The sequence below is a fragment of the Tachyglossus aculeatus genome, chromosome 22, assembly GCF_015852505.1.
Source record: "Tachyglossus aculeatus isolate mTacAcu1 chromosome 22, mTacAcu1.pri, whole genome shotgun sequence".
NCBI lineage: Eukaryota > Metazoa > Chordata > Mammalia > Monotremata > Tachyglossidae > Tachyglossus > Tachyglossus aculeatus.
The window spans coordinates 14,917,552-14,938,236 of NC_052087.1; the positions used below are offsets into that span (position 1 = coordinate 14,917,552).

The window sequence follows — 20,685 nt, forward strand, 5'->3', positions numbered from 1 at the left end:
AAAATACAGGAAACAATATTCTGGATATGTAACATGCTTGCTTTGCTAAAAAGATTCCTTAGAAACAGGTAAATGTTTTTTTCCCTGGCATAAATTATTTGATATCCTTATTGGCATTTGCTGTTAATGAACATTTGCATGGGAGTTAGATGAATATTCCAAGATTAGCAGTGTTGAATTTCACTGAATATGAACAAATGTGAACAAATTTAGCCTAAAATAGACAAGTACCAGCAAGGAAAAAAATGAAGTCATAACAATATTCATTCATTTCTTCTATCAGCTCTATGAATGAGAATGATTCTAATAACCAGATATTTTTTAAAAAATTGACAGAAGATAAAACTTTCAGTGGAATTAATCAATGACCATTTAAGCAAAGAGTATGGGTTGGTTGCATATTTAGTCTATTCATAAAGTGGATTATTAGAACTCCAGACACCTGCAGACAGACACTGCCTAAGAGATCATCAATAGGGTTGAATCAGGTTCATTCATTCATTCATTCAGTTGTATTTGTTGAGCGCTTACTGTGTGCAGAGCACTGTACTGAGAGCTTGGAAAGTACAATTCAGCAACAGATAGAGACAATCCCTACCCAACAATGGGCTCACAGTCTAGAAAGGGAGACAGACAACAAAACAAAACAAGTAGACAAGCATCAATACCAACAAAATAGATAAATAGAATTATAGGTATATACCCATCATTAATAAGATAGAGTAATAAATATGTACAAATATGCACAAGTGCTGTGGGGAGAGGGAGTAGAGCAGAGGGAGGGAGTAGGGGCAATGGGGAGGGGAGAAGGAGCATTCAACTCTTTCCCTAATTATCACTGAAGATTCTATGGCCAGGAATTATCTTGACTTTCAGAATTAGGCACTTTTAAAAGAGATGGATGAAGCAATGACTTCAGAGTCATACAAAGTTACCCTTAGAGAGAGCATTATTCACATATAAATGCAAAGAACCAACTCCCCGTTAAAAATTGACTCAAACATTCTCTCTCTAGTTTATACATACTTTGGTTTGTGTACGTACACACACACACACAAAACACATCATTTTTAAAGAATGTTACCTTTTTCACAGTGGCTTCCCGTGAATCCAGATGGGCAGAGACACTTGTTAGGGCTCACACATGTTCCACCATACTTGCATCCTTCTTCACAGAATGCTTTTGGAAAAGAACATGAGTTTTATTTTAAAGACTATATGAATACAATAATAAAGATGACAGTTATTAAATATGATAAAGTCCAATGATAAAGTTATCTTTAACAAATTAAAAAAATTGATTGTACATTTAGAAAAGTCCTAAAAACATAGTCTGTAGCCTTATCTGTATGGATAGGACATATTCTTTGAAGGCAATTTTCCTACAGAAAATAGCAGTTTGAAGTGTCCAAATAGGCAAATTCGTGTTAGGTGGCAACCTACATAGTTACCCTTCCTTTGAAAAGATGATCACAAGCAGCAAAGCCTAATGGAAAGATTGTGAGTCAGGAAGTCAGGAGGCCTTGGGCAAGTCACTTAACTTTCTGTGCCTCAGTTTCCCCTTCTGTAAAATGGGGATTCAATACCCTCTAGTCCCACAAAGCACAGGGACTATGCCCAACGTGATTGTTTTTATCTATCCCAGGGCTTAGTACAGTGATTTGCAAATAACTTGTACTTAAATGCCGCAATTATTATGGCTTTAATATTGCATGAATTCATCGAGGAAGGGTTTGGATTATGAAGGTGTAGTATTTTTCATTTTAAGATTGTGTGTTCATGTGTAGCTCAGATGAGGAAACTGAGGCACAGAGAACTGAAGTGACTTGCCCAAGATCCCAATGCAGGCAAGAGTAGGATTAGAACCCAGCTCCTCTGACTCTCAGACTCGTGCTGTTTCCTCTAGGTCACCAACTTCCTCAAGAGTAATAGTATAAAATCCTCCTAAAAGTAATAGGCCAATCAGGTTTGACTGTGCAATAAGATACAGATAGATACAGTGAAACCTTTTCAATCAATATTGTTTCCTGTACACTGATTGTGTGCACAGCATTGTACTAAATACTTGGGGGAGTACAATTCAGTTGGTGGTCACAAGATTTCTGCCCTTAAGAAGTTTACAGACTAGATTCGTTCTGAGCTGTTGGTTAAATGAGCAATCCTATGCTAACCCCTTGACCCATTTAAGGTAAAGTAAGCTCATTGTGGACAGGAAATGTGTCTACCAACTCTGAGAAGCAGTGTGGCTTAGCGGCAAGACCATGGACTTGGGAGTCCCAAGTCTAATCCCAACTGTGCCATTTATCAGCTGTGTGACTTCGGGCAAGTCACTTAACTTCTCTGTACCTCATCTGTAAAATGAGGATTAAGTCTCCGAGCCAATCTGGGACAATCTGATTACCTTGTATCTACTCCAGTGCTCAGAACAGTGCTTGGCATATAGTAAGTGCTTAATAAATAACATCATTATAATTATATTTTATTTTTCCAAGCATTTAGTACTGTGCTCTGCACACAGTGTGACCAATAAATATGATTGATTAAAGTGTACTTTGCTCATCACCTTATGATGTTTAGATTAAACACAATTACCACCCTCAAAAAGCTTAGTATTTTATTGCTTTGGCAGTGAAATGCAAACTGTTTTAATTCTACAAGAGCACTACTGCATTTGCCCTTTGAAAGTAGAAGTCTTCTAATCCCAAGTCAATGGAGTAGAAAACAGCTGCACTTTTTAAAGGCACCTTGATTATATTCAGTGGGAGATTGAAATGTCTAGAAGCATCCATGAGGATGTACTTCTTAGTCCCAGCTAGGCAGGTGCTGTTGTACTTAAGACACCCAGGCGCACTGGTGAGTGAAGTTTCAATAAATATTTAAAGAGCACTTTCATATTTGCGGAAATAACTGAACAACAAAGATCTTTGCGAGCTAAAAAAAATCAGATGGAATTTAGACAAAATGAAGTTTCAAATGGGGAAAAGACTTGTAAATATTAGAAAGGCTTTGATTTACTTTGCAAAGCATAAACAAAAATTGAAATAGGATTAAACCTCACGTATTACAAAGGTTTTAGGGATCCGACTTCCTGAATAGGAAAGCCACAACCATCAAAACATCCCCTTCCCTCATTTGTTCACTGAAATGCAGATTTAAGGCAACTCTGCATTCTGTGCTGTCAACAGAAGTTCAGAGAAATGACCCTAAAAATATTTTTAAAGAAAGTACTACAGAAATACCATGTACAAGAAAGGAATAGCCCATAAATTCACCTTACAAATCTTCCCTAATGTTTCTTCCCTCTTCTTAATTATTCATTCAGCATATGCAACACCAAATAAACAAACTGAGCTAGACTGGAGAAACTGTTAAAGGTCATAGTAGCTGAGGCACAGAAAAGTGAAGTGACTTGCCCAAGGTCACATATCAGAAAGGTGGTGGAGCCAGGATTAGAACCCAGGTCCTTCCAACTCCCAAGTTCATGCTCTATCCACTAAGCCATGCTGCTTCTCATCATCTACCCATTTGCTTCCATCTTTCACCAACAACGTATAAACCATTTCATGTCCAGGACCTGCCCAGAGTCTGTGGGTTGTTCTCTGCTAGTCTCAAAAGGGAAGAAATCTGGGAAGCAGGATGGGGGAAGCCATAACTTTTTATATTCTTTTCTTGGTGAAGTTGATCTTTGGTGATTTTCCCTAAAGCAGCAGTCACCCCAAAACAAGTCCTTAAAATGAAACTGCATGGTCTAGTGGATACATGACACATGTGAGGCCCGGGAGTCAGAAGGACTTTGGTTCTAATTTTGGCTCTGCCAATTGTCCGACATGTGACCTTGGCAATTCACTTAACTTCATTCACCCTGCTTCAGTTTCATCAACTGTGAAATGGAGATTCAATACTTAGACTGTGAGCTCCATGTGGGACAGGGACTGTGTCCAACCTAATTAGGTTATATATACCTCAACATTTAGTACACTGTCTGACACATAGTAAGGACTTAACAAATAGCATTAAGAAAAAGAGTTTTTACAGATATCATTAAAAAAAGGTCATGTTTCACAGACAAGCAAAAAAAAAAAAAAAACCCACCCCACTCAGGAAGCTTCTTCCTCTGTCTCCATGCCATGTTTCACCTCACCATTTCTCCCCCAGTACAAAGACCAACGAAGAGACACACATAAACATACAGTGGACAACAGGTTCATTGTTCCCTATGTAAATTTGGGATACCATATCCAAAAACATGGAGCCAGATTTTTTCTGAAGCTAAGATTCTCCCTGGTACTACTTCAGTAGTATTAAACAGTATCCTGGTGATCTGAAATGTAGCTTTTCAAAGCACCTAACCAGCAATAAGGAAAAGGTTAGAGACCTGGAAAATCTGACTCACTGGGACGCCTCATATTTGACATACGCCTTCCTCTCATTCAAAGCCCTGATGAAATCCTACTTTTTCCAATAAATCTCTAATTTACTCAATATCATGACCCATATCAACCACCTCTACCACTTTATTTATTCTCTTTCTCAATACATATGAATTTATGTCAAATTAATCATGCAATGAATTATTCATTCTGATTACTTTGCACAAAGTAAGCGCTTAATAAATGCCATTATTATTATTATTATTATTACTTTTAGTATTTAGCATGAGTATTAGTATTTTTAAGTCTGCCTCCCCATTAGAGTGTAAGCTTGACACCTGCATCCATCATACTTTCCCAAGAACCTAGAAAACGCTCAATTAATACTGTTAATATCACTACTGCTATCAATGAGATGCAATCTGCCTTCATTTAGACAAATCCATGTATAATTTGTAATCATGTTTATCTGTAATCAGATAACAAAATAAAAGGTCTATAGTGAAGAGTTGAAGCTGAGACTATCTAGATTCTAAAAGGAAAAATAATTAATTAATGCAAAACTCAAATTGCCTTTTATTTATAACCAGAGTGGTGAAGTGTCAGAGTGTGGGCAAGAACAAGGAACCTGTTGGGAGCCAATACCATAATTGCCACGATGGTTCTAGCAATGCCCAGTTCACAGTTCATCAATCAATGGCATTTACCCAACAGTGATATTTACTTAGCATTTATGTCTTCAGAGCACTGCGCTAAGCACCAGGGAGAGTACAATACAACAAAGTTGGTAGAAACATTCTCCGCCCAAAACGAGCTTACACTGTAGAAGAGGTTATGACTGTTATGAGCCTGTCATCCTGCTTGTTTTAATGGTATTAGTTATGTGCTTACTATGTGCGAGGCACTTTATTAAGTGCTAAGGTAATAATTATGGTATTTGGTAAGCACTTACTATGTGTCAGGCCCTGTTCTATGCTCTGGGGTGGATACAAGCAAATCAGGTTGGACACAGTCCATATTCCACAAAGGGCTACCAGTCTTAATTTCCATTTTACAGATGAAGTAACTGGGTCACAGAAAACTTAAGTGGCCTGCCCAAGGTCACATAGCAGACAAGTGGCAGGGTGGGGATTAGAATCCAGGTCCTCTCACTCCAAGGCCTATGCTCATTCCACTAGGCCACACTATTTCTCTGATTCGTGCCAGTGGACACTTCTGACAAAGACCGGCAGTCTTTGTGCCTCCACGTCCTGCTAAGTAGCCAGCTTTGCTACCATAGTGATCACTGGGGCAGCTGCCCCAAGGAGCTTTTAAGAACAAAGCCATTTACAACGACCAGAAAGGAAGGGTCGGCTGAATCCAGTAAGGTTGAACTTGGGCAGAGTGAGGCTGCAGCAAAGCAAGGCAGGAAGGGAGATGGTCCCAAGAGAGTAACAAGCCAAAGGAGGGATGGAGCAGGGGTACAAAGGGGATGTCTCCTAGGGTACACCACACAGAAGATGGTGAATAAAGCATTTTCCATAAAACAATCAAGTAGGAGCCAAGAAGCAGGGAGCGGTTTAAGCTCAAGGAAAAAGGGGTCTTTGTTGGCTTGTTGAGATGAAGTGGGGCTGCAGCCCTCTCCAATAGGTGAGTTGGGATGAAAAGCACTCAATCCTGTTTCTTGGATTTGTGACTTCTTTTATTTTGACCTGAACAAGTCGTTCTCGCTTCAAAAGGGCTGGCAGCTTATTTATACTAAAATAGTAAATTAAAGGAGTTTGGTCTTTAAGAAAATGCCATGTGTGCAAAAGTAAAATGTCTAAATGGTAGCAAAAAGACTATTCAAGTAATTAAGAAGCATATTCAAGATTTTAAGAGGAATTCAAATATAGTATACTATTCCCCCATGATAAAAGTTTGATCTGATTTAAATTGAATTATTAAAAGTTATGGAGATCTTAAAACTGGTATATGCTTTTCATTTGCTATGCAGTCTTCAGCAGTCATTTACTGCTGGTGCTATAATTTTATCAACATATTACAGGGTTAGTGAAACTGCGGCTCACGAGTCATATAATTATTTTATTTGTGTATTCATCCCTGTTGTCGTTGTGTTTTTATGTTATCATCATTGTATTTTTTTCCCTTACGTTTCTGTATCCAGTCTCCTTACTCCTTTTGTTCTTGTGGGTTCCTTGAGGAATAGAAATCCTCTTTAATTCTAACCAATACATTTTTCCCCAACTCTTTGTACAGTGCTTTGCACACAATAAGCTCTTAATGCTATCACTATTAAAAGCTGTGTATAGGTTCAGTGTGGCCACATGGAAAGAGCTCATGATTAGGAAATCCAGGACCAAGGTTCTAATTCTGGCTCCATCCTTTGCCTGATGAGTGACCTTGGGAAAGTCACTTGACTTTATCCAAGATGTGAAATATATTTTAAGAGAATTTTAGAGCATGAATGTATACCTGATAAAGAGAGGATTATGTTCCTGATGCCTTAAGGAAAACCCACACTGTGTTATGCACACCTTGACCAATGTCACATTTGTGTGCCTGTCCACTAGAACTTGGAATTCTATCTGGATAGACGAACTTTTGTCAAAAGAAGTTTCTTTAATTCTTCAGCTGCATTCTTGCCAAAATGGAGAATGAAACCACATTGTTTGACAGAAATGATGGCACTTCATAAAAATATCAATACACATGTCTTCTGACAGTTCTGATTTCAGAGCCTTAGTTCAATTTATAAAAAGCAATCAAGATGACCTCGCAAAATTTCATCTTTCTAAACTCACATCATGCACTACTTAGCTCTTGGGTTTTCACCTCATGCTCTCTGTATTTTTATGAAAGAATTTAAGTTCATCTAATACTCCTCTTTTTAAAACAATCCAATTTCATTCAAACCAGCAGTAGTGGATTTTCTCTGGAGGTAAGGAACATAGAGTCTATGAAAGTAGATGAGTTTATTTAGAGATTATAACCCCTGAAGAATGGAAAGAATGTTAGAAGACAGGAAGGGAGGGCAACTTAATAGGAAGATCTACTAAGGAGCTAGGGGTGAAACGTTTGATTCTCTAGCTCCTCAGAACTGAAAATCAATGATGCATCATCAAAAAAACCTCAGGTCCTCCTGTGAAGCTGCCTACTTCTGTGATTAAACTTTTTAATAAGTCCTTCTGCCTGTTATTTTCAGGACTTCTGCTGTGTTTGTGGCCCCTTCAGCATCATGATTTGTTTTGAAATAATGTAATTCAATATTTCAGTCCGCTCTGAAATACTGAAGTTTTCATTGCTTTCAACCTTCTTCTAATGTAAAGGAGTCAGCATAAGCATGATAAATCTGTGAATATCTTCACTAGCTATGCCAAATTCCTATAGTAATATACGTAGATTCTAAAATAGTTGGAGTGAAGAAACAAAATAAAAGTGACACTGTAGGCATTAACTGAGGATGCATTCAGTGAAATCCAAAAGTAAATCTGTGCCTTGACTATGATAAAACAATCCCTTATAGTGGTAGCAGCAGTTTGAAACCAACACACTGCCTGTCTTTCAGGCCTCCTTTAAACTTCATAACCTGAAATTCAGCAAACAGAGTGATACCGAGCAGCAGAAATGTGGGAGGAATGGCGACACTGCTGAAAACAGCAAAGGGAGAGGCAATTTGCACTTCCAGTGCAGAATCTTCATTTTGGATGCCTCACTTGCAGGACTGGTATTTCTGGAAATGGTATTCAGAGTGATAAAGTATTAGAATACACTACAGGATGTTGAGAGGGACATTACATTTGGCACAATATTACAATGTAAATTGCAATCTAATTTGGGTTGATCTCCTAATCTGGATAGGATACCAAATTCTCATACACACGCAGTCTCCTGCCTCAGCTAAAGAATAATGCTACTAGACACTAGAAAGGAATGAGTTTGGGGACAGAAAAAAAAAATAACTTAAATTGGTGATCTCAGAGGTGATTGGGGCAAGCTCCAATTCAACAATAACACAGCATAAGTCCAATCAGAGACTGGACAAACTCAGAGAAATCACTCCTTCATTGAATAGGAACCAGGCACATTTTGTTATGGTGTACTGCTTTGAGAGCTTAGGTTTAAAGGTGTTATAACATTACAAAGAGTTAGCATGCATTAATTATCTACTGAATTTCTTAAAATTCATTAACTCTCTACTAAGTTGAAACAGTTCAACTAGCAATGATGACTGGATAACCAAAGGAAATGTACATTTGACTTTCTCCTACACATCCAAAGTCAACATGCATTTTTTCGGTGGTTGATTAATGACTGCTTTCATCTTGTATACTCCTGCTATTCCTCTGATTTCCTATGTAGAGCTTTTATCTAGTTCTCTATATTTTTGGCTACAAATACTTCATCACTACCTCATGTTCTTGCCCTATGATATTTCTGAAAGACAAAAGCTTAAATCACTCCCAAATCCAAACTTTTGTCCTAGAATCGACAGCAACTACTGAGAAATATGTATTTGATGATTAGCAATGTCTTCAATAAATCCTCTTTAACAAAGCAGCCAAACCCCCAACCCCCACAAAAAAAATTTACTTGAACTGCTTTTGTTGACTAAAAATCAATATACCATACCCAATAACTACAATTGGGTGTACTTTGTATCTACAGGTCTTGTCTGGGGATCTTATATCCAATTGTATGTGGTAAGCTAGTTTTTATATTATAATCACATTATAATACATATATACATATGTAATTTATGACAAGATAAAAATGTCCCACACAGTCTAGGAATCATCAAAGATTGTATTTAAATACCTACTATGTGCTATGAACTAGGCTAAGTACTGGCATAGTACAACATAATTAGATTGACTATCTTACAGGGCTCAGAGTCTAGGAGGGAGGGAGAATGGATATTGTATCCCCATTTTGCAGATGAAGTAACTGAAACACGGGCAAGTAAAGTGTCTTGCCATGGTCACTATTAGGACAGTGGTGGACTTATTAGAAGTCAGGTCTCCTCACTCCCAGTCCTGGGCTCTTTCCACTAGCCCATGCTGCCTTATGCTACGTCTACTCTGAATCTTTAGGAAATTATAGGCCTGTAGTTGATCCAGTGGATAAAGCACTGCTTTGAGGAATCAGGATTCCTTGGGGTGGGGCGGTGGGGGAGGGAGGCAGTACACAGTATGTTAGCACCTTACTAATCTAAAACTCCTAAAACAAATGAAAGTCAGGTTTCTGGGTAACCTTTTTTGTTCGTATTCCATCAGTTACAACATTGCCTTCCAAGCCACCCTTCTCTGATTGGTTCCCCCAGGGGTAATCCTATTGATGGGAAATTCTGCTTGTTAAAATGGTCACTATGATCTAATTGGTGAAAAAAATCTGCCTGTGTGGTGGGGCAAAAAGAAGGACAGGACTGAGTAAAGGACACACATCAGGGAATGGATAGGACATGAGATGTGAGAAGAATGACAATTGCAGGGTCTTCCTGGTGAAGTAGGGAGCTTCTCCTCCGAGATTGGAGGAGCATCTATGAGAAGAATGGTGACTACAGGGTGGTCTCTGGAAAGGCTGGGAGGTAAGGAGAAGAGAGAGGAGGCTGGGTGCCATTATTTGGTGGCTCTTCTCCCACATCCCCATGGATTCCTCCCCCCTAGCCCCGCCCCCCCCCAAAAATGCTGGGTGGGTTCGTTCATTCATTCATTAAATTGTATTTATTGAGTGCTTAATGTGTGCAGAGCACTGTACTAAGCGCTTGGGAAGTACAAGTCAGCAACATATAGAGATGGTCCCTACCCAATAACGGGGTTGACTAGTTGTGGTTGTGCAGGGAACATGATAGAGGTTCCACCTTCTCTCCTTCTTCCACCCTTCTCCATCTTCACTGGCACTGCTGAAACTGAGCACTAGTACCCTTGAGAATGGCAATAGTTGTCTTGATAAAGTGTCTTGAAAACAGTCAATCTTTGAAGAATTTGCCAAACAGGAAGATCTCTATCCATAATGTATATGTCTTCGTGGTACCATTTTGTGTTCTAATCCCCGTTCTGCCTGCTGCGAAGACCACTAAACACTTTGCAATGCACTGCATCCCACCTACTGGCTCACTGCATTCCATATCTCAGTGGGAGGGGCAAGAGAGTGCCAACAGCGTTGGCCCAGCCACTATAATCAATTTCCCTACACAAATTCTTGTACTTGGGACTAATGCTGATCTACTGCTACTGATGGTAGATGCAATCACACTATATTCCATCACCAAATATATTCTCATCTGCAGAAATATCAGACAGATTGACCATTGCATAGTATTTCAAGGTCCACATTAGATCTTGAATGGTATTAAAAGCCATAGGGAAGCAGCATGGCCTAGTAGATAGAGCACAGATCTGGGTGTCAGAAGACCTGAGTTCTAATCCTCACTCTACCACTTGTCTGCTGTCACTTAACTTCTCTGTTCCTCAGTTACCACATCTGTAAAATGGGGATTAAGACTGTGAGCCCCAGGTGGAACGTGGACTGTGTCCAATCTGATTAGCTTGTATCTGCCCCAGCACTTAGTACCATGCCCAGCATATAGTAAGCACTTAAGAAATAACATTAAAAATATGTAAACATACTTACTGTATTGTTCAGCATTTAAAGTGGCTTTCTACCTGGCTTCCTCCATTAACTGTGAGCACAGTTTAAGTAAAAGATTGCAATTTGGAGTCTAAAGTTAAAAAAATGTATCCAGCCAAGAATTAAGTGAGACCAGAAGGGAAGAGAAAACCAACCCCTAACCAGAGGCAAAATGACGTTTGCTCAACAGGATAAATGGAAAAATACGCCTAAATTAAGGCCTAGGAGTGAGGGTCTCTTGTGTAATCATTCCAGTAAGAAATCACTTGTTAAGTGCCGAATAAAATGATATCTTTTCTGTGTCCCAAAACTTGGCTAGGAATAACAGATAAGGAAGCCATAATATGTGTTTTTTTCAGACTGCACAGAGGTAGGGAGTTGAAATATAGTTGTGCAGATGAAATACAGTTGCTATTAAAGTGTTACATAGCACACAAACAGATTGGGGCTAGTTAGCAGGATAAAATACGATGGTTTCAGGAACTATCCAGCAAGCTAATAGTTGTTTGGGGGATCTTATCAGAGTGAACAGACTCCATTAAACCAGAAAAATGAGATGGGCTTGTATTTACTGAAAGCTTACCTATGCTGACCACTGCGAGAAGGGTTGGGGGAAAATACAAATAAATAGTTCAGATACAGTGTGCATGGTAATATTATAGCAGTTTTTGCCAAATACCAGAAATATCCCCCAAATAAGTGATTTATTAATAAACAGCCCAGTTTCAAAGTGACACCAAGTTATCTCAGTCTATTACTGCCTCTCTGAAATATCTCCATTGCCTCATAAAACAATTGTGTATTGACTGGAAAATTCTATTACAGTACTTAGTTACACAGCTTTCAATAAACAGGTCCCAAGAGGTGCTGGTGTTGGTTTCAAGGATGGCTGAAAAAGGAAGCATGCTGGAGCACCTGAGAAAGTAGGCAGAAAGCTGTGAACGATTTGCTAATCCTTCCCACAGACCCAGGACTGAAGATTGACTCGGTAATTTACAAAGATCTACAACTCTTCCAGCCCAAACACAAAGCACTGGTCGCAGCCAAGAGCAGAAGTATTTACCAGACACCTAAAAGATGTTGCCGGGGCTTATTTGCATCTGGATGGACTATGGAAAGGACAAATCAGGCAGGTGGCTACTCTAACAAAAGTTTGTTTGCAGCCAACAAAATGTCCACAGAATACTTCCATTGAAAGGAATAGAGTTACAACGTAACTGTAAATCAAGTCATAGAGATTTGGGGATAGCAAAGAAGGAAACAGAGGGACATGAAGAAGTGTATCGTTGTTAGATTTACAAGCTCTAAACATAGTTTCCTTAAAAGATGATGCTACTGATGACAAGGTTTTCATTGAAAAGTGCATGTGTAGCTGATAAAACTGAGAGGTCATTGACAATCTCTTTTCAGCCAGTGATCCCATATACCAGATACCATGTGATCTCTTCTGAATGAGGATATTCGATCATCATGACACATGTGAGGTTCAAGTCAGTGGGAACATACTATGACCTAGAGACAGCGATAAAAAGTGAATCTTACTTGCTTCTCTGATGTTCAATGAGAAGACCTTTCCACTTGAGCAAGTTTCAAGAATCCCAAGGCCTCGGCCTTACAGGGTGCCTTTGTCTTGGAGATAACAATAGGCACTGGTGCTATATACTTGATGGGAAAATTATTTTTTTTCCACCACTTCAGGATTAGTTTGCCCTGATTAATATAATGAATCACAGATATTCTGGAATCCTACTGCATAAACACTAATTACTTTCTTGGATTACCAACATGGTGCCTTGTTTGCTCATGCCTAAGAAATCTGTTTTGAATAATCCTTTCCTTCACCTGGCACAAGGTCCATGTGCAAGAGATTAATGTACACACAAATTGCCTACCTGCGATGTGTAGGTATTTTTGGATTCAGTAAACCATGGAGATGAAATTCGCTCTCTAAGAGATGAGCATATTTTGCTTTTTCTCCTAAAGGACACAAGCTGCACATAATTGTGTGTGTGTGTGTGTGTGTGTGTGTGTGTGTGTGTGTGCGTGCGTGCGTACACATACATGATATGTGAATATATATATGAATAAAACTAAGCAAAAGAATAAATGTTATCTACAAAAAGTACTTTCTATACTCTTTCAAAATATACCTATTGCATTTCAGGACACTGACAGTTTCTTCCAACTTTCTTATATAAATGAAAGAAAACTGAAACTCCACATGTATTTTTTATTCATGGCAGAGGTTTCAAAGCCAACTGTCCTATTGAATGAATGTCTTCAAGAAAAAAATATATATATATATATACATATATATATATATATATAGATAGATAGATATAGATATAGATATAGATATCTGGAACAAAGCCTCCTGCTCTCAAATTAGCAGCCATTGATGGAAGTACCACACATCAATAACTGCAACCTCTACAGATGTTACTGGAGAAAACCAGTTCTTTCAATGACTGCCAAAGCTCTGAATCCACTAGAAACTTAGTGGCTAAAAGAGATAAGGTCTGTTCTTTCATTCCCTTCCCTTACCTACTGCCCACCTATGTCTCTCAACCTTTTAAAGAAACTAAAGCAATTAATCAATTGTATCTACTGAGCATTTTCTGTATGTAGAGAACATACATTGTATCTTTGTTGGCCTTTTCTTACATATCTGTGGCCAACACCCCATCTTCCCTGCCCTCATTCTTAGACCAGCCCCTTGAACCCAGGGCCCAGGTCCATATCTCATCTTTGTATTTCTTTCCCAGCACTTAGTATTGTGCTTTGCACATAGTAAGTACTAAATAAATACTACCATTAGTAGATATTTCCTTGATATGCTAATGATTTGGTCCATTCAGGGCCTGTCTGCTTTCATGTATGTCTCTTGGTAGCCTGATCCTCAAGAAGAGCAACTCCTTTCCTGCTGTTACCCACTAAGCTGCAACTGTCTCTCAACTGTCCAAGTCTATGTTGAATTTCTTTTGACTATGTTTCATTATGTATATACATTATTTATTCAGCCCTCTTGGCTTGCATTAGAACGCTTTCAAGTTAGTAAATTTGAAACTTGACCATCCTACTAACATACTTTTAGCTCATTAGCTCTGTCCAGTGGAGCTCTGTTGCTGTCAACAGTGCTCAACTTTCAGTGGGCTAACTGTGTTCCAGAATCATTTGATTTTCAATATAATATTGGGTGAATCTGATAAAACTGCTCAAAGACCCTAATTATTCCTTTGAGGTTTGTCCTGTTCTCTCAGCCATACAGAAGATTGGGCATCACAAACATGTTATGTACTGTCATCTTGGGAATGGAACTTGAGACCCCCTTGTCACTACACTATGTCTTTTGATAGGCTAAAAGCTATTCTGGCCCTTCACATTTCTTCTTTGTTTATCCATGCATCATTTGACAGTCTACTGTCTAGTTAGCAAACTTCACTGACAGCATTAGGTTAGGTGTTACTGATGAAACTCTGTGTATTAGGTTTTTCAGGCATAGGCTGATACACAACTTCAATTTTCTTCAGGCATATTGCCAGGACTTAGCGTTGGGCTGAATCTTCAGAGCACGAAATCTGAAGCTATATTTCAGTTTGGACAGGGTCCAATTGACTTGATTCTTCAGCATTCTCTCCAACAGGTTTCTAGCTAAAATGTTGCATACTTAGAAAGCAGTGGCATAACCTAGGAGTTTTCAGTTAGCTCTTTTTTTTCCTAAGAGATGGTGATTATGGTGGCATTTCCCCAGTTTTCTCCACGTTGAGGAAGAGCCCTTATGAATATTTGAGATTAATTTCTTCTTGACTTCTAAATGTACATATAAAATCTGACAGGAGTGTTTTACCATGTTTTCCTAACTTTGTGTAAGTTACTTTCTCAAAAGTCAGAGATAAGATGCGCCTTTACATTTTGGCTATTTTCTATGCTTTGGATGGTCTCCTCCAGAATGGTAGAAGACATCTTCAAAAGATCACTGTAGTGTTCTTTTCATCTGTGCAAGATTCCCTATGATGAAAATGGTTCCATCTGTATTCTTATGATGAGCTATTGTACTGTAAATGGGATCATAAAGCTTTTTTGGTGATGATAAACGAGTCCTTAGTTTTTAGTTGAAATACTCCTTAAAGTTGGGCTCATAAGCCTTGGTTGTACAGCATGACTGCCATAATCCTTTGCTCTTTTAATTTCCATTGGCAGATTGATGATCTAGCCTAAGAGGGCACATTGACTGTAAGGTCTCAACACTGTAAAGTCCTTGTTTGCAGGGAACATGTCTGCCAATTCTGTTATATTATACTCTCTGAAGTGCTTTGCACAGTGCTCTGCACACAGTCTGTGATCAATAAATACAATGGCTTGCCTGACTGCATTTATCATGCATTTCTCTTATTTGGAGGTGGATGTTTGTGTTGGTGATTAACAACTGAAGCATGGCATATTCACTGAACATGTTATTATCAATATTTACATTTGAAAATTAATTTAGTCAACTGTATTCACTGAGCACTTACTCTGTGCAGAGCATTGTCCTAAGTGCTTGGAAGAGTACACTATAACAATAAACACATTCCCTGTCCACAACAAGCATACAGTCTAGAGCTTACATTCTACAGTCCTGAAAATGAGTGCAGTGTTTAAGGACTTTGGAGATAAGAATCTATACCATTAGATTCTGATATAGTTCAAAACAAGAGATGCAATGGATATTGCCCATTAAGAAATATCATGCTGGAAATGGAACCGAGAAGGGGGCATACACAAAACATTTAAAGACAAAGTGAAGCTCAGTCTCAAATAATGGAATTGGCAGTGGATTGCTGGGAGAGTTCATAGCAGCAGACCAATCAGCACAGAAAACAGGAGAGGAGTTACTCTCTTGATTAAAGTTCTCATGAAGATAGTAGGTTCAAAAACAGAGACAGACCCCGTACAGGGCAAGTCCAAGAGGGCAACAAAGTTCTTTTCTTACTTGAAAATGATGAGAGAAGAAGGAGTGTAAATCCCGCCCTGACCTCTGAGCCAGGACAATGGAAGAAAATACACTTTCTTGCTACTCTGCTCTGGCTACCAATCTGGAATCCAGGGAAAATGAATTTTGACAGCAGAAGAAAATTCATTTTTCTGCTTTCCCCACTCCAGCCAACACTCTGGAGCCTGGGAAACTGAGCAAAGACAATGGAGGAAAATGTATTCTCCTACTTGCCTCTCTGGCCATTGCTGCAGAGCCCAGGAAAATGAGATGGGCCAGCAGAGGAAGATGCCCACACTCACTTTCCTGGTGGACAGTCCATGTGCCCATGGCTAACCTGGCTTCCTTTCTTCTGAACTTCACAGAAAGTCCTGCCTCCCTCAGCTTGAATGATTGGGCAACGTTGATATTTAAACTATGAAGCCCATCAACCAGTCTCCATTAAAGACCACTAGCTTATCATTCCATCTTGAAAGATTACATGTGGTCAACACTTCATAAATCAAAATGTGTCTGTCATAGAGCCCTGTAAAGAACTGGAAAACTCCGATTAACCATGTGTGGTAAAAATAATATTTCAATAGGTGATACAATTGAAAAATATTTCAAAAAGTAAATTTATATAAATATTTAACCTCAGAAACTAATAATTACAACAGAAAAAAAAAAACCAAAATAGATTGTCAACTTCCCTTTCACTGGCCTACCTTTCCATCAGCTTAATTATGGGATGGGGGTTTACCCATGCAGAACCAGCTCTGAATATATGATCAGCTTTCAGAGAGCAAGAAGAGACATAATTCCTTCTGCACCTTTATCAAGGCAATTCAGGGGTTCTGAACCCCCGCTTTAGTGCAAAGAGGTCATGAGTCTGCTTCCTGGGAAATGTAGTGTTTCCTTTCCTTCCCCCAAATTCCCCTGTCAACCTCCAAAATGATCTCTGGATGCCCTTTTGGATGCTCAGAGGCTGGCCATAATACAATTCAACCAACAAACACCACTCTGTAGTATCACAGCATCACAAATGTTCAATGTTCTGATATTACAATATTCAAATCCCAGCATTCAAGGAAGTGCATGATGTCCAAAGAGGTCTGAAAACCCCAGACCGTCATAAGCAGAACTAGAGCTATAGGGATGGTGGCATCCCTAAAGACCCCATATAGGCCCCTTACATGCTTCAATTGCCCTGACAGAAAACTGTAGTTCATCCCCTGACATGATCCTAAAACAGCAGCTCCCGTTAGCCCTTAAAAGGATGCTATAGCTGGGGCATGCTAGAGCACAGCCATCAGAAACATGATGATGATGTTGTGTTTGCTCCTTCCCTGCTCTCCCATTCATCCTCATGAAGAGGAGCACCTACAGCTGAATGGAGAGAGACCTGTGTTTTCTGCCCAGCAGCTGTGCAATGAAAATGCAGGCTGCCAAACATTTTCCCTTCTAGCCAGGCACAGGGTGAGTGTACACCTGGGGAAATGATTCCTAATGACATAGCACACCTGCCTTCAGAGGAATCTCAAGCTTTACAGAAGGCTAGAAGTAAAGAATTATTACTGCATATTGTACAGAAAATTAAGCTCTTTAAATGAGCACCTGTCAAATAAGAGTAATTAAAAACCCCTAGGGAGATTGCATTTCATTGCTCAGAGGATCAGCTTGACAATTCGTTTTCACAGCTAGGATATCAGGAACACAACGAGAAAGGGGTAATTTCCCAAAATGAAAATATATTTTTAATATCTGGTGCATCTCCCATTTTAAATATAACCCCCTTGGATGCTATTTGGCTAAACCAGAAATTCCATAATCTAAGATTCATCAGTTAGACTTTCTTGGGAACTGATTTACATATTCTCGCTTCTTTTTTCTTTATGAAATCAGTTTTAAGAGAATAAATACCACACCAGGTTTCTTGAAATTTAAAATTACTCATCATTTCCATGCGTGGGCACTGAAAGATGGAAAGAATTATTTAATCATACCACCCTGAGAAGCAGCATAACCTAGTGGAAAGAGTCAGAGGACCTGGTTTATAATTCTGACTTTGTCACTTGCCTGCTGTGTGACTTTGTGCAAGTTGCTTAACTTTTTCTGTGCCTCAGTTACCTCATCTGTAAAATGGGATTTGAGACTGTAAGCCCCATGTGGGACATGTCCAACTTGATCATCTTGTAACTACCCCAGTGCTTAGTTCAGTGCCTGGAACGTAGTAAGCATTTAACAATATTTTTTAAAAAGTTGTATAGCAAGGCCAAATAATGATGAGTTCTTCATAATCATGATGGTATTCATTCATTCAATTGTATTTATTGAGCGCTTACTGTGTGCAGAGCACTGTACTAAGCACTTGACAGTATTGTAATGTCACTGCTGCTATACTGCAGAATCTGCAGGAAAAATGAGTAAGGTACTCTAGAGCTTCCAAGTGGGAAACAGGATTCCCAAGCTCTTAGTACAGTGCTCTGCACACAGTAAGTGCTCAATAAATACAATTGAATGACACAGTAAGTGCTCAATAAATATGACTGAATGAATGAGTGAATATTCTAATAAAAGGGACAATTAGAAGATCTGGTTTCTGTTCTAGATGTCATAAATAATCTCTGTGAAATGGAGCTGATGATTTAATGCCATCATTACTTGGAGAAGCAGCATGGCGTAGTGGGTAGAGCATGGGCCTGGGAAGGGATCAGAAGGTTATGGGTTTTCAGAAGGTCATGGGTTCTCACCCTAGCTCTGCCACTTGCCTGCTGCGTTACCTTGGGCAAGTCACTTTATTTCTCTGTGCCTCAGTTACTTCATCTGTAAAATGGGGACTGAGACGGTGAACCCCCTGTGGGACGGGCACTGTGTCCAACCTGATTTGCTCGTATCCATCACAGCGCTTAGTACAGTGTCTGGCACACAGTAAGTGTTTAACAAATACCACAATTACTATTATTAGTAGTTTCTCCACCTGTAAAGTGGAGCAACCCCAACTACTTCAGGGGGATGTTCTAAGGGCAAAGAAAAGGATACTGAGCTCTTGAGTGGTCATTATAACAATTTACAACATGCTGGAGTTGAGTTGTCCCTTCCTTATTCAGTTTTATATAGCACATCAGATTTTTCATTTGTTCCCTCCAATGCTGAGGCAATTTGAAGACAAACAGTCACATAATCTATAATAAGAGTGATTACTGTCTATTTTATAGATTTTTTTCATATGTGCTTAGTTCATCATTGTAATCCAATGCCCAGTGCTTAGAACAGTGCTTTGCACCTATTACCATAATTACAGAATGTAGTAGCATTTGCCTGATTCTGCACTTCTTGCTGCCTGGAACTCTTTCCTGTTGCAAATCTGCCAGATCACAGCTCATCTATCTTCAAAGTCTCTTTGAAATATCACTTCTTCCAAGAAGTCTTCCCAGATTTTATCTTCAGAGATCATAGCTTCCCACGGATCCCTTTAGCAGATTTTCACTATAAATCTTGCTGAATTTCTGTACCTAAATCAATTTTCATGCTTCCCTAAAAAAGCAATGATTATGCATTTCTGTTTCTTCTGTTAGATTGGAAAAAAAACTATTTGTGCACTGGGTTCCTGTCTCCTACAATCGATTGTGCTCTCCCATTAGTTGATCAATTGATACTATTGATTTGTGAAGCTCCAGAACCTGGATGGCTCCTTAAGTGACTGGGAATTACAGTAGTTGGAGAAGCTTCCAACACTGATATCCTTCCTGCAGACTTTCCTTACCAGTCAGTGGATGGTCATATTGGCCCTACTCTGCTTTGTGGGACAAAGAAGGAAGTTAGCATGAGACACATGGTATTAATGAACACAGAACGCTGTAGTAAGTGCTTGGGAGAGTAATAATAATAATAATTATGATATTTGTTAAATGCTTACTATGTGCCAAGCACTGTTCTAAGATCTGAGGTAGATACAAGGTAATCAGGTTGTACCACGTGGGGTTCACAGTCTTAACCCCATTTTACAGATAAGGGAACGGAGGCACAGAGAAGTGAAGTGACTTGCCCAAGGTTACGCAGCAGACAAGTGGTGGAGCTGGGATTAGAACCCACATCCTCTGACTCCCAAGCCCGTGCTCTTTCCACTATATGATAGTGTATTTAGACATGACCCCTGTCCACATGGAGTTTACAGATTAGAGGAAGAGATAGATAAGAGAATAATTTACAGATAGATATGTTCATAAGTTCTGTGTTTCCCTAGTTAAGTCTATGACTGAGATGATAAGAAGGAAAAGTAAGTTTAAAATACATCTCAGCTAACTTATTCCTGATTACTCCTTTGGTCTAAATAAAGCAAATGCTAAGAACCATAAATAGGGGGATGATTCAGTGGTGTCTACTAAATTGTAGCAAAAATTATGCCAAGCATGTTATAAAAATTTCATCTCCAAACATCCCACCATGAACCATACCAATATAGAGGCTTTAAAAATGACATCCGAAAATGCATCTGTGCCTAAAGACAACACATAATGCCCCTAGAATAACTGAATTAAATAGACAGTGTTAGTTACTGAAATCACACAATAATAGAGTTCATTCAATCATTTATTGAGCACTTACTGTGTGTAGAGCACTGTAGTAAGTGCTTGGGATAGTACAATATAACAATAAACAGGCACATTCCCCACCCACACTGAGCTTACTGTCTAGATGGAAAGACAGACATTAACATAAATAAAAAATTACAGCTAGGTACTACTACTACTA

The 20,685-nt window shown here is 39.0% G+C and overlaps 1 protein-coding gene across 5 annotated transcripts in view; it reads right to left on the reverse strand.

The window, feature by feature from the left end:
- The window catches only part of NELL1 (neural EGFL like 1), a 499,897-nt gene that overhangs the window by 111,668 nt on the left and 367,544 nt on the right, over positions 1–20,685 (reverse strand). For all 5 annotated transcript variants that reach the window (XM_038764520.1, XM_038764521.1, XM_038764519.1 and 2 more), the window contains one exon: positions 1,085–1,180. In XM_038764520.1, the coding sequence (XP_038620448.1) occupies positions 1,085–1,180 (96 nt within the window). The remainder of the gene's footprint in view (positions 1–1,084; positions 1,181–20,685) is intronic.